The sequence below is a fragment of the Pygoscelis adeliae genome, unplaced genomic scaffold (genome assembly GCF_000699105.1).
Source record: "Pygoscelis adeliae isolate BGI_AS28 unplaced genomic scaffold, ASM69910v1 Scaffold269, whole genome shotgun sequence".
Taxonomy (NCBI): domain Eukaryota; kingdom Metazoa; phylum Chordata; class Aves; order Sphenisciformes; family Spheniscidae; genus Pygoscelis; species Pygoscelis adeliae.
This window is the reverse complement of record NW_008825610.1, coordinates 2,417,388-2,432,580: the sequence shown is the minus strand read 5'-3', so window position 1 is coordinate 2,432,580 and position 15,193 is coordinate 2,417,388. Positions and strand designations below refer to the sequence as shown.

At 42.0% G+C, this 15,193-nt stretch overlaps 1 protein-coding gene across 1 annotated transcript in view; it reads left to right on the top strand.

Annotated features, from left to right (window-relative positions):
• The window catches only part of ZMIZ1 (zinc finger, MIZ-type containing 1), a 55,065-nt gene that overhangs the window by 19,139 nt on the left and 20,733 nt on the right, over positions 1-15,193 (top strand). The window contains exons 4-12 of the mRNA XM_009332694.1: positions 1,010-1,208; positions 2,219-2,491; positions 4,629-4,811; positions 7,127-7,301; positions 8,317-8,458; positions 11,787-11,997; positions 13,213-13,318; positions 13,879-14,039; positions 14,364-14,431. Coding sequence (XP_009330969.1) covers positions 1,010-1,208; positions 2,219-2,491; positions 4,629-4,811; positions 7,127-7,301; positions 8,317-8,458; positions 11,787-11,997; positions 13,213-13,318; positions 13,879-14,039; positions 14,364-14,431 — 1,518 coding nt within the window. The remainder of the gene's footprint in view (positions 1-1,009; positions 1,209-2,218; positions 2,492-4,628; positions 4,812-7,126; positions 7,302-8,316; positions 8,459-11,786; positions 11,998-13,212; positions 13,319-13,878; positions 14,040-14,363; positions 14,432-15,193) is intronic.

Genomic DNA, 15,193 nt, shown 5'->3' with positions numbered 1-15,193 from the left:
GCAGGAATTGGAAAAAAATTGGGGGTGAAGATGTTTGTTAAGAGAGATGGTCAAGCTGTGTATTTATTTTGGGGAAGTAAATGCTGCATTAGTGAAATAAGGCAAAACTTAACAGCCTGGGTTTTGTTACATTTTGACTTTCTGTGTCTATGCTTTGTAAACAAGGGTGGTAAGTGCACTTAACTGAAACCACTATTTATGGTCCCTCTGCAAAGCCCGCTGAAAAGGTTGTTAGCATAGTCAGTCTAGTGTGAAGAATATATGCCTGAGACTCCAGAAACTTCTCTCTCCTTTCATCTCTGCCACTGATCTACTGGTGACCTTGAGCAAGTCAGAAAGTTTCTTTAGCTTTGTATTAACATCTCTAAAATGGGCACAGTATACTGGCCCATATTTGTAAAGATAGTTGATGTCTTGGAGTGGGAAAGGCACGGTTTAGCTTAATTTATCTTATGATCAATAGGCGAGCCGGGTAGGAATGGCAAAATACGTTGTGTGGGATCCAATAGAGCTGATTGCATTGGGTCTCTCCTGGCCTTTCTGCTGAGGTTCAGGGAGGAATGCTTTCACAACGTCAGGAACACTTGGCATAATTCACCACTGGGGCAGGTGAACGCGCTGTAGTTGGAGGAAGCTCTCTGTTCGTGCTGCTGTGCAGTCTGCCCCTACACTGTTGGGAAATGGAGCATGCATTAACTTTCAGGATTTCAGTTCAGCTTCCCAGTAAGCTACAGAGCTGCAAAGCAGTTCACTGCCCCGGAAACAACTGACAGCGGTGCCTTGCAATCCAGGCGGCAGCCCTATGACTGTTGCACCTGAACAACGCTTGTATCTCATGTACACACCTAATTCCCCATCCTGCTGGCTTTCATTAGGCATTGATATGTGGTCTTGGAACAGTTCCAGATGAGGATCACACCAACATTCAAAACAAAATCCACCAAGCATGTCTTAATTCTCTTCCCCTCTGTCTCTCTCTCTCTCTCTCTTTTTTTTTCTTCCCTGTTAGTTACCCTGGAGGCCCAAATACTCCGGCAGGAATGGGGATCCCCCCCCACACGAGGCCGCCAGCTGATTTCACCCAGCCAGCTGCAGCTGCCGCCGCTGCTGCAGTTGCGGCTGCAGCTGCTACAGCGACAGCTACAGCTACAGCTACTGTGGCAGCCCTTCAGGAAACCCAGAATAAGGACATGAACCAGTATGGACCGGTAAGAGAGTAACCCTTATGTCTTCATACCTGCCTGATCCGGACCATTACAGGGAATTGGGCTGTCCTTCTCACTCCCCTGTTTATGAGGGTGCCTAATCCTTTTTTTTTTTTTTTTTTTTTTTTGCATGAGCATGGTTATGAATGCTTATGAGAAGCGGCTGGAATGTGTGTATGTAGGTATGAGTCGGTCTCCCGTGTTTTTCCCAATAAATCTTGCCTAAGCGTATCTTGTAGTTTGGAGATTGCCCTTAAAAAAATTTGATATTACCCAAAGTTACGGTTACATCTGACGTGGTCTATTATTGCTGCCTTTGCCAGCCCTATGAACCTCTAAATTTGAGTACCTAGTGAAATGTTCCAGAATCTTGGAATGGGTTTTGTACCACTTGGTACAAATTGTTTATTTTGCTAACTACAGTTGGTTGGTTGTTTTTTTTCCCTTCAAACAAGGAAACAATAGTAGAAAAGAGATTTGCTTTTTAATAACGTTGTCTAGGAGAACAGCTATGCGAGACATGCATTTCTGGTGAAATGCCTCCAGCATGTCATGACTTCGTGTAATAATTTTTTCTTAAAATAAACAAGGGTTTGATCAATTCAGGTTTTTCCCTCCTTAGCTTTTTTTACCTCTCTGAGTTTTGAAGTATATGGGCCCATGTAAAGAAGCACAATGTCTTAGAAATTGTAGTGTTGTGCTGTATTTACACAGCCAACTTCTAACCTGATACCTTGCAGTAATAGACTAGCCAATTTAAACGATTTAATTGTTCATCTTATATCTGTCTTTCTGTCTTATGCCTTCTACAATTCCAATTGAATTTTTATTATAAATAACATCACCGCCCATCACACGTTGGAGAACATTGAAGGAAAATGCGACATAAATCCTCCCCTTCTTCCCTCCCCCAAAAGCATGTTCAGCTCCCTCCTCCCATTTTAAATGCATGTCGCATTTTATTCTTTTTTTTTTTTCTTCTTCTTCCGTTGAAGGTTTGTTCCTCTTTCCAGATGGGTCCAACTCAGGCTTACAACAACCAGTTTATGAACCAGCCTGGTCCTCGTGGCCCTGCTTCTATGCCAGGCAACATGAACCCAGCAAGCATGGGAGTAGGAATGACGCCTTCCAGTATGAGTGGGCCACCCATGGGCATGAACCAGCCTCGGCCTCCTGGAATGAGTCCCTTCAGCACCCATGGGCAGAGGATGCCTCAGCAAGCCTACCCAGGCCCACGCCCCCAGTCTTTGCCTATACAGGGCATAAAGAGACCGTACCCAGGAGAGGTAATCAAAGAAATTATATTTTGCGTACACTATTATTTTGACTGAAAGTTGCAACATGCTGGGTAATGTGTGGTGTGCATCCCTGTATGATAGGTACACCTTTGTTCCAGCCTTGGTAGGAATACTGCCATTAAAATACGAGGGGCAGCAGCTCTTCCTTTTTAGCTTCTAACGTATTCAGGTTGGCCCTTGCTACGTTAGTCAAGATGACAGTCATTAAAACCAAGAAAGGTCCAAAACTGGCTGAGCCCTCAAAATGTCACTTTGAGATTCTCATGCTAGATGGTGAATTCATAGACCGTAAGCAGACTTCCTTCACAGGAGTGGATTTATTTAACGTGACAACTTGAAAGAGATGTTGAGGGTGAAATAATTCATTTGAGCCCAATACATATGTGATCTGCATTTTCTTAGATGGTTTTATTGTTCTAAAGAAATACAGGGCATATGTTGTATAAACACCAATAGTAGTAACATTTATTTTAAAGACCAATTGCTTTCCAAACTCCTTGAGGCTCGATTTTCATAGGCACTGAGATGAATATAAATCATGTTGAACTCAAATCCCTCTGTGTCAGCATTTATCTAATACAAGTTTATTTGGAGTGCGGTATTTCTGTCTAAGTTCCCATGCTGTTATATGAGATCTGAGTGGCTTTGTAGGCAAAATCACGTTGCCACTGACTTGTATTATGACCTTGGGCAAAACATCTAGGGTCAAAATTTTAAAGAAATTCAGACAACCAAAGATGTAGACAGACAAGCTTTTGGATCTTTAAAAAGCAGCGATGCATTTTACTATTCAAATTGGTGTGAATCGGGCAGTAGATGCTTTTGAGAATCTCACCAACTCTCTCTCAGCATCTATATGCACCTAAATGTCTTTACAAATCTAGCCACCAGTTACTAGCTACAGAGATAATTTCCTGCAACAGCTATAACTCCAGGTGTAGAGCTTTGAATATTATGATATTGCCCTGACTATAAAAATGGTAGAAAATAGCAAACATACAGCAATGCAGAAAATACAGCAAACATTTATTATTGAGCTACATTTCTTTCCTGATCCGCAAACTTTTTTTTAAAATAAAAAAAAGTTGTTTGTTTTTTTTTAAATTAAAAAAAAAACAGAAATAAAAGAAATTATGTGCTTTTGTAGGAGTTGCATCTCTGGGAAGGCTTTTCACCCCATAAATACTGCCACTTACTCTACAAGTAAGTTAAGAAAGCACAGAATGTGGCTTGTTCAGATAATTTTTATCTTCAGATTTCATATTTTAAGGGAGACTGTAAATCCCTTTTTGCTGCTTCAGAAGCAGGTTTTTCATTGTAAGTGAATATGATTGTGTTCCCAAGAAGTCAATACTGAACAGTGCCTTAAATGTTACATGCTCGCTGGTCTGGAATTCTGCAGATCCCATAGATGCTATTTGCTTGTCGGTTTTTGGAAGCTTCATTTATGGAAACTTCTTATTAATCAGTTAATTTTTCAAATTAACGTTTTATTACCTTTTAAGTTCCAGTTTTCATGACTTTGATTCCAAAACTGCAGCGCAGTACTAGCTAGCACTAGCAAGGTGTTTATAACTAGTAATAGCTTCTGTTTAGTTGTTAGGGTATTGGTAAACACTCTAGCACAGGGCTGGCATAGCAGTTGTGTTGAGAAGACAGACATGGACAACACAGCTTCTATTCTCTGCCCAGTCCAGGATTATTTTTTTTAACGTTACTTTTTCTTTTGTGCTTTTATTCTCCATCTGGAGAAGGAGCCCCAGGGATGGGGCTGGTAGCGCTTGCGAAAACACAGAGATTTTCTGAACGTTGCATCTGGTTGTAATTCTGGTTTCTTCAAACACGGTGCCCTTTGACAGCGCTGCAAGGCTGAGTGTATGAGTGTGTTAAGGAACATGGTTATTCTTATCCCACTTTGGTTTGCAGGACTTCTATACTTCTGAGTATTAACCTCCAGCCATCAGGGCCCTGGTTTAGGCATGAGTGGCACTAAGTTGAGGAGTATTCACCTGGAGGGTTTTTTTGTTTTTTTGATTCCACTATTGAATGTATGCTAATAATCAGTTCAAGACAGCTGCTTGCATGAAACGGATCTTTGTCTTCTTTCATCTCTGTCATGAAATAGCCGAATTATGGAAACCAGCAGTATGGACCAAATAGCCAGTTTCCAAATCAGCCTGGTCAGTACCCCACTCCCAACCCTCCAAGACCCCTTACGTCTCCCAACTATCCTGGACAGAGGATGCCAAGCCAGCAAAACACAGGGCAGTACCCTCCTCCAACGGTCAACATGGGGCAGTATTACAAGGTAAGAATTTTTAGATGATCTTGTTGCGTTCTGGTAGGCGTTTATGAATGAAGTCACATTAATGACTTCATAGCTACTGCTTTTACGTAGTTAAAGGAAAGAGAGAAAAGAGCACAGCGTTTTTTACTAATGTTTTGGATATCGCAGAATCAAGTCAATCAGCCAAGTTGCGTTGTAACTTCAGAGCAGTTCGTAAAGAAAGTTGAATGTTACTGCAGCTCATTAGAGGCTTTTATAGGAAAATGTTGGTTTCGCTTTAAATAGAGCATGTAAAAAGTAGTACCTAATGGGATTCAGGTGTAATATTTTCACCTATTCATGGCACTCTGCAAGAGTACAACTTTGGAAATTTGTAATAAACAAGTTCCACATTGCAGCATCCCAGTTTCAGACCTACAGTGGTCACTGTTGGATTAAGCCAGCCCAAACATAAAAGCTGTTCCAGCTGTAGAATTCATCTTTGAACTGAAGTTTGCGTGACTTCCTCCGACCTCTCCCTCCCCTTTTCTCCTTCTTTTCCCTCTGTGTTGCTTGTTTTGGGCAAGAATTAGAATTGTTAAAATGTTGCCTAAAGCCTGTTCTATGGATACATCCCGAGCACTTAGTATTATCCAAACTGAGTTTGTACTGAGGGCCTGCTGAGGATTGATGCCTTTGAAGTGTGCACAAAAGCCATTTTTTGCACACAGGTACTCCAGTGCGTATAAAAATGGGGAGGACCATCGATGGTCTGACCTGCTCTTAAAGCATTAGCTGTTGAAGTCTCTGGACTACATTCTGATTTTGAATGTAGGCTGAAAGAATCTTAAGGCGCACATTGGTCTTGAACTAGAATTGTTCTGGTGTGATTCACACAGAAAACACCACTGAAAAAAGAGGGGAAAAAAACCCAAACCCCTTTACTATAGAGCATCTGTTCTACGTGCAACCAAGCTGTCCACTGTGGTACCCAGAGGAATGCCTGTTGCATCCTGGCAGCTTTTGCAGTACGCTGCGAGGAAGAACACGAGGAGGAGACAGATCCTCAACTACTGTAATGCCAGTGCAGTCACTTATGCTAAAATAACAGCAGCAGATCTCTGTGAAGTTTTTAAGTGACAGATTTTTTTAATACATTTTACATGTGTTTATTTTAGATGGGGTTTAAGTTTCTTGTTTACAGGATAGTTCTAACATGGAATCTGTGGTCTTTCCAATGCATCCCCTATTTTGCATTCAAATATCGACCGTTCTGGAAGCAGTTAGAAAACAAGAGACCTTGTTAAGGGAGGTTATCCTGGCTAGGGGAAAAATTCCAGCTTGCCACAGACAGGACCTGAACCTTTGGATTGTAGTGATTGTGGAGATAGTAACTGTATGTGTTCAAGAAAAAAGCAAAGATGGTTGGAAATGTAAATGCTTAGGATTCCAGAATGCAGCTCTCAAGTACTTCAGAGTATCTTAGACTAGCAGCGCAGCACTTAGATAGAGAATCAGATTTGAAGTCCTGATACTTTGGCTGTCTGTAAAGATTTTCATCTTCTGACACTCTCATGTTTATGTGCTTATGGTACACGAGCTATTACAAGAGAGTGCCATGCAACTGCAGTTTTGTTTAATGTCAGCTTCCTTTGCATCATCATTACTGGTTTATTCTGTTAACTGCAGCCATCCCCTTAACTACAAGAAACAAAACCAATGGTGTTTTAATAGTATAGCTACTATTTATACTTAACTATCCTTTTTGTCTTAGTTTGTCTTACTCAGCAGCAAAATAAGAACAGAATCAAATTGTAGGTACACGGAATAAAAGACATCCCCTGACCCCCAGAGCTTTCACTCCAAGTAGATGAGTTGGACAGGGGTGGAAGAAAGGATAGATGGAAGTAAAAGGGACACAGACGTTCTAATTGTGTGTCTTAGGATTTTGTTTTTCATGCAGGCTTTTGTGCACTGGGGCTATTTTGGGAGGAAGCCAAAGAGATACAAAGGGCTGGGTGGGTTGGGGTGGTATGGAAAAACTGAAGTGAATGGCTAGTTGGTTTTGGAAAGAGCATTCAGAGGAGCGCCATAAGCCTCTTGGCAGCTTTGCTTGTATCTGGTCATTGCCTGAATTAAGCTGGCTGGTCTGCTGGTTTCAGTTCCTGCTTTGCTCTCCTAGTCTGCCTCTTCCCCGAAGGCCTCATGGGATGCCCTGTGGTTTCTTGTCCTTCCGGAGACAGAGGGGCCTCTCTACCTTGTTTGTAGTCTTTGGTGTTCGATAGCAGTACAGTTCACAAGGCTTATTCTTCTTCTTTTCAGACTGCAGTAACAATGTGATGTTGTTTATTTTCTAGCCATCAAGGCCTGTACCTGTGGCAAATTACCCTCATTCACCTGTTCCAGGAAACCCCACGCCACCTATGACTCCAGGGAGCAATATTCCTCCGTACCTGTCACCTAACCAGGATGTCAAACCACCATTCCCACCTGACATTAAACCAAATATCAATGCTTTACCACCACCTCCAAGTGAGTAGCAAATAGAATGCCCCCACAGTCATTTATTGTCCCTCTGTTCTCTGCCACATACATTTCAGAGTCTGGAAACTAGCTCTGATTGCTGCTCAGGGAGAGGCTCGGATTGCTAAGCTGTGATAGGTGACATGCACGGTGCAGGCTCACTAGAGCCAGTGGACAGGAAACAGAAAGATGGCTATCCCCTCCTAAAATAGAGAATCAGAAAAGTTCTTCCAGGTTAAACCTGTAAGGATTTTACTCCTGAAGTATTCCTTTGATACGCTTCCTGAGGATAAAACACTTGATCTTGGGTTGCGTTATGTGTGCTTGGTAGGCTTGTTTATTGTATGAACTTTCATTGCGGTCTGTTTTGTTCAAGGGCAAAGCCATTCATTGAACATCGCTGCAGAATAGTGTGAAATGTGAATATTTATAGTGGTGTCTCTATTGTGATCCGTACAGGCTGCTTAAGAATTTTCAGTAGTATGCCAAAAATTGATAAATGTTCCTTTCAAAGCCACTCAACGCCACAGCTGCATTTGGCTAGGAACAGGGCAAGAATAACAAGATCTCTCTGGCTGTACACTAGCACAAGATATTTGAGGTTTTGAAGTGATTGATGAACAACAGGAGATATCATTCACTAGGGAACTGGGAGAACCTTTATGTTTTCCGTAAAGTAACTGCTGCTGCATTAGCACTTTGCAACTGGTGTTTGGAGTTTGGGATAGCTGAAAAATGAAGTAGAAGAAGGTGGCCTGCAGTATTATTTGGGCAAGAACACAGCATTTAAAGACATTTGAACTTCATAGATTAGCTGTAAGTTACCACAAAACCTCGTTTTATGAGATCAGATAGTAATTGAATACCAGTGATTTTCTTCTCTGTGTGTGTGTGAACCTGCTAAGTTAGACCCAGTAGCAGATCACTATGCCATTTGTTACTATTCTGTATAAATATACACATTATTGTTGCACTGCAGATGCTAAAGGGAAAGTTCACGCTTTCTCTCCCTCTTCGATCCCAGCCAACCACAACGATGAGCTGCGTCTGACGTTTCCCGTGAGAGATGGTGTTGTACTGGAGCCCTTCCGGCTGGAACACAACCTGGCAGTCAGTAACCATGTCTTTCACTTACGGCCAACTGTTCATCAGACGCTGATGTGGAGGTAAGCTCAGCCTTGCTGCGAGGAAGTCTTGCGCCCAGTGATGGAGGAGTGGCAGGCCAGATGAACTTCATTTAGGTTTCCCATGAATTTCACTTGTAAAATTGTGGCCTAGATAGGAAAAAAGCCCTTTAAACTCACCGACACTCTCACCTGTCACTTCCCAGAGACAACACCTTCTAAAATGCTTCCTGATCTGTGTTGCTTCTCCTTGCTGATAGCATACGGCATGCAGTGTTTGAAAAATGACTGCAACTGTCCCATCCTCTCTGCTCTGGGTGGAACGGGTGTGGGACCTGCACGACCAACACCAGTACAAACTTCCATTTGGGAAACTCTGAAGTCCTGGGTGTTTTGTGGCCTGTGAAATGTTAGTTGCAGGAGTAAATGTGCAGGGCTGTTACAGCTGATGCTTAAATGGTGCAGAGTATCTGACAATGAAAAATGACACGCTAATGAAGGACCTTGTTTAGAGGCTTGGTAAAATCATTTGCAAAGACAAGTGCTTAAATCCTCCAAACTTTAGAAACTAACTTCCTAAATTCCCCCTCTTCTATGACTCCGTGGTCAGAAATATCAGAACGTAGCTTTCCACGTACAAAGGCTTCTGGTTTTCACTTACAGCAAGTACTACTTTCTAGCACAGAGGAGTAGTTTTCCTAGGTGGTACTTTCCTGCATTTCATGTAGATCTGCATAAGTGATTCCAGGTTATGTCCTGATTCTACCATGCTCATGGAAGGGCTTTAGATCGCATGACAATCAGAGCCTTCATTTTTTTTATTTATATATTTTCAAATACCATGGAATAATTTTGTCTCCTTGTTCTGTTTTTCTCAGAAAGCATCTCTGTGTTTATCCCCGCTGCCGATTACATTGTTTGAGCCTGTCTCTGTGCACTGTGGAGGCTGGTTAGTTGCTCAGGATCTTGTATGGAGGTTGTTTCACAGGTGTAGCAGCTGAGGTGGTAAAATGCAGCATCTTAAGCACATTTTCCGTTACGCCTGCCTTGCTTTCAGTTTCTTCCTGAGCCTGGACCACATACCCCTTGACCTTAATGGGAGTGATAATTTGTAGCTTCGGCTTTTTTCCCTGTGAGGATCTTCTTCCCGCTAACTGGAATCCACTTGAGACTTCTATTTTCACGGTGTGGAGGGCGTGAGGTGGGCTGAGAGGTGCGCTCAGTTCCCCGCCTCAGGGACGGACTCTGCCTCTGAAGCTGAGGCTTGATGCGGGATGCAGGAGTCCTTGCTGCCACGGTGCCCCCCTACCCTGAGGTAGCCTGGGGGTTGGAAGGGAGGGAGATTGCAGGCAGACCACATCCAATAATTAACACCTAACTTTGAGGTCAGTTATTGCTTACTTGCATTTCATTATCGTGGAGTACTCGCAGCAGAGGGAGTTTTGGCAGTTATTTGCCGGTTCTTATTAATAAGTAATCACTACTGGGGATTGTGCTGGCTCATTCAGTAGATTTATAGTGCTGCACTGAGGCATGAGGCTGTTTCTTAATATCTGTTCTTTCCTTCTTTCTTCCTTAGCTCACCAAACACATAGCCTTTATTTAAACTTATTTTAATGAAGACTCATAGGTAAACTGTGCTCAGGTCTGCTGTTTTGAAAAGCTTGTTAATAGTGGGGGGAACGGATGGTGCTGTAATGAAGTCATTTCACATTTAACTCGGGGCTGGATGGATTCCAGAAGAATGAATTAGTCACATGTGTGGATGCATTTCAGTTTTATAGAGAATGGTGGAATTGAGCCAATTCTTAATATTTGTCTGCCAGTTAAAATATTCGGCAAAACCTCTCACGTGTACACACATAATGAATAGCAATGCAACTGTTTTTCTCCCCACTGGGAACTTTTCATGGTTACGAGAAAGAAAGGTTGAAGGCAGGGAAAATGTCTCCTTGAAGCTGGTTCAGTCTTAGCACTGCTCAGTTATTAATAGCGTCCCACAGCGGAGACACGGCGTGCTAAGAACATGAGGGTCTCCTGAGCTCTGTCACTGCTCTGTGATTTTGCAGGCCTGCGCAGAGTCCTCAGGAACACGCTTAATCTGCTTGGTTTTTGTATCGGAGGTACCAAGTTGTGCTTCCCTCTGGCTTTGGGTGACTGCGGTGTGTTCTCGTGAGGCGAGAATCTCCAGTGGATCTTGCAGAGCGAGCTTTCAAAATAATTGTTAATAAAATATCGAAAAGAAGCCTGTAAAGGCTTAATAGAGATGGATTATGTTGAAAGGTCAGGTAATTTGTATTCTATACCTTTTGTTTTTAAAAAAAACACGTTTTTATCCAGTGCTAAATCTTGATGTTTCAAAATCCAGAAAAGACAATGTTAAGTCAGAATTGAAATCTCTGGTTTTGGATAAGGAAAATGGCAGTTAAGGTGATGATCTCCTGAATGAGCTGTTCCTCGTGGATCTTACACAGATACCTTCCTTCAGGCAAGATGACGAAACGAGCACCTAGGTTTTCAAGCATAAAAGATAAACGTTCAGCTGTCTTTTGCTGTCATGAACAGCAGAATCCTGACATTTCGGTTCAGTTCTTCATGTTCTTTTAAATTCTTCAAATTACTCATTCCTAACACAAGGTTAACATCCGTGTATGAGACTGAAGTCAAAGTCTCTACCCACTTAATTTGTGATTAACTTAATCTCAGCCTCTTCCTTTTTTGGAGGTGTCATAAAACTAATTTTTGAGGAGCTAAATAGTGTGTGGAAGTTGTTATTGGAGAGGTGGGAGGAATTCATGCTCTGAAAGAAGGTCTAGATTGGGTAGATTTAATCCACAGCTGTGTTAATTTGGAATCGCAGAGACACAGGGGGTGAGATAGAGGGGTCATTTTATCTTAGTTGATGTACCTGTTCCAAGGCAGGATTAGCTGTTACCTGTATTTTGTCTGACAAGCGTTCATTCAAATGCTTTTTTAAGTGCTCTGAAGTAGTGAAGAATCCACAGTCTTCCAGCACAACCCACTGCAGCGTATCACTTTCTTGTTCTTAACACACAGGAAGGACCTACCTGACGTTAACGTTTTTCTTTCTGCAGGATCATGATCTAGTTTTGCAGAGTGGTTTGAGATCTTCCCTTGGAAAGTCCTTTATAAGTGTAAAATATTAACAACAACTTTGTGGCATGCTTGCATCGTTAATTCATCGTGACTCGCTTCTGTTAAGGGCTTTTATGAAGAAAGTATGTTATATTCTTTACTGGCAATAATTCTAGAAAAATAATCTGACTGGTAAAGCGTTCCTAGCATCAAAACGACCTCCCTCTGCAATGTGAAAGCAAAGTTAAAGGAAGATTTATTGGTTGTTGTACAGGTCTGACTTGGAATTACAGTTCAAGTGCTATCACCATGAAGACAGACAAATGAACACAAACTGGCCAGCTTCAGTCCAGGTCAGCGTTAATGCAACCCCACTTACCATCGAACGTGGCGACAACAAGACATCTCATAAACCTCTGCACCTAAAGCACGTCTGCCAGCCAGGAAGAAACACGATTCAAATTACAGTCACAGCATGTTGTTGTGTAAGTACGCTGAGCTCACGGCTGCAGCTGCTGATGCTGAGTTTGCTATTCAGTACAGTTTGCAAATGTTGCCTTAGCTGAAAGCCTTACTCTCATTTTTTTCCATGCATTTTTCTGGTGAGGTGCTTGTTTGATGGTGTTGACACAGTCTGAGTGCTAATATGGAAATTTTTGCTGCTGAATTATTGCAGAATGTAGTGATGTCCTTTCGATGTCTCTGGAAAGGCTTGTGGTCTAGGGGAGGAAGGGAGTTTGATCTCCTGCCTATTTAGCGTGTGCCTGTGTAACAAGGTGGCTAAAGGACATTAATGCATAACTAAATTATTGTGATGTAGACTGTTGTCTGGTACTAATTTCATTTACTTAGGGTATTAAACTGTGTTTGGGTTGACATGACAACGTCAACACCATAATCATTGGTGGTGGTGATGACTTTCCAAGTAGCTTTTCAGATGAAAAACTCCTATTCCATGATGCAGTCTAGACCATGCAACTTTCCCCTTTCTCCTTTTCCATGGTTTAGTTACTCTTGGGGATGAGTACTGTATTTTTAATGCAGACTGTTGCACACATACAGTCTGAGCTTTTGACTGTTCTGTTGTCACTGACAAGAAGGCAAGCTGCTACCTCTCCCAAGGTCGCAGTGTAAGGCACTTTGACAAGAAGCCACCCACCTGTTTTGCTTTACTTCACACTGATGTTTCTCTGCATAATGTCATTTATCTGGTGGCTAAGAGCGGGGGCAGCATCCTGTGAATCCACAACGAGTTCTGTGGTGGGAAAGAAGATTCAGTTGATTCCGGACACATCAGTAGCAAATTGGTTTTGCAACTTCCAATGTAGTCTGAGGGCAGGCAGGTAGGCTAGACTGTGTCAAAGAGTCCAGGGTTTTAAAAATAAACCCCTATGTCAGAGATGAATACGTCAACCCTATGTATTCTGAATATTAAGGAGGGAGAAAACGCAGAAAAATCTTTGCGTTTTTTTAAAAGCCCTTGTGTACGTTATGCTTCTGGAGCACAGAACAACCCACGGCGCGGCGTGCAGAATATCCCTAAGGGAGCGCATGTGCGCAGCAGAGCAGAACCAGCTTTCGTATTTAAGCATCAGGCTCTTAGGGAAGCCGCGTGTCCAAGGGAAGAATGCAGCTCTGTTCAGCAGTGTATTTACCGTGCGTGTTTGGTTCTCTTGGTAACAAAATGCGTTTTCTTTCAGTCACACTTGTTCGTGTTGCAGTTAGTACACCGGCCATCAGTTCGCTCCGTACTTCAAGGTCTACTAAAGAAACGCCTCCTCCCAGCAGAACATTGTATCACTAAGAGTGAGTTTTCATTTTGTGTGGGTGATGACTTTCCAGAATGCCTATGTTCAGTTGTGATAAGCTTTTTCTATGCAAGATTTACTTGCTTATTGAAAACCTTAAGCTGTACTTGTCAGGAATTTCCAGAACATCCTGTGCGTAGATTAAATACTTGGTATCCTCAAATGTTGAGGGCTATTTGGGTGGGGGTAACAAAGTACCAAGGACACAAGCTTAGTTCGCAGCGAGGACTCTCCCATTCCAGGAGAATTTCTCTGGCTTTTCCCCTATATTTGTTTTTAACTTACCAACAAGCCCCATGTAGAAAGATTATTTATTTAGGGCTGCTTTTAAGTGCTTGTATGGCACTTTATTTGATTGAGGGTATAGCTGATATGCATGTGTGTGATGGTTTGTCTGTTCAGGAGAATGTTCTAAATTACACAGAATACACCTATGTGGATAAATTGTCCATTAAATTGGCCCTTAAAGGTTGAAGTGTTGGTCTTTCAGATTTCTACGTTAGAATTTACAGTACGCTTGTGTTTTCTCACACACACACATACCTTTTTCCTAAACAGTAAAGAGGAACTTCAGTAGCGTAGCAGCTTCCTCTGGCAACGCGACACTAAATGGCGAAGATGGAGTAGAGCAAACTGCTATTAAAGTGTCTCTGAAGTGTCCGATCACATTCCGGCGGATTCAGCTCCCAGCAAGGGGTCATGATTGCAAGCATGTGCAAGTGAGTAGATGCCAGTGGCCTGGCAGTATTCCCTCAGCCATGTGTTGTTACAGTACCTTTAGCTTGGTTACCATATGAGAGAGCCTAATGAAATGGGATTTCTTTGTGTTTATCAACCTAAATAATTAACTAATATATAGATATATGTTTAACGTAGAGGGAGAAAGCAAGCTATTTGTTTAGTTTTTAGTGCTAGTAGGCTTTTTTTCATGGCAGTTTTACTTTTGTCCAACTGATTCAGTTAATACAGTATTTTCCCTTGATTTCCTCTTTTTTTTTTCTTTTTTTTTTTCTTCCCCTTCTTTGTTTCTTTCTGATACCTAGTGCTTTGATCTGGAATCTTACTTGCAACTGAACTGTGAAAGAGGAACTTGGAGGTGTCCGGTATGCAAGTAAGTGCAACCATACTACATGAAACGCAGTTATACACAATTTGACCAAATTCAGATGATATTTAAGGTCATGGAGGGGAGAAAAAGGAAATGCTAAGAAATAAGGTGTATGTATTGCATTTACCTAACAGCATAAAGTCCAGTGAGAATTCTTGCAATATTTTATAAATTGAGGGAACACCCTGGATTATTAGAAACTTAAAAACAGATAACAAGCGGTAATTTCTCACAAAACACATAATCTGTGAGCTCTCATTACAGGCTATCAATGAGTTGTGTAGAGTTCAAAAGCAGCTCAAATACTTACATTGATAAGACAGATACCTACATAGACGAATGAACTGGGAGTTTGTCTTCCCCTAGATTATGAAGTATAAGCAAGCAACTACCAGACAACAACTTTTGCTATGGCAAAAGAACAGATAGTCTTATTCTAGAGTTATTTTTCTATAATTTTAACATTGTAATGCCCAAATTACTGAACTTCAAATACGTAGATACTAAAGTGTTCAGCACAGAATCATAGAATAGTTTGGGTTGGAAGGGACTTCTAAAGGTCACCTAGTCCAACCCCCCTGCCCTGGGCAGGGACATCTTCAACTAGATCAGGTTGCTCAGAGCCCCCTCCAACCTGACCTGGAATGCTTCCAGGGATGGGGCATCCACCACCTCTCTGGGCAACCTGGGCCAGTGCTTCACCACCCTCAGCGTAAAACATTTCTTCCTTAGATCTAGTCCAAATCTACCCCCCTTTAGTTTAAA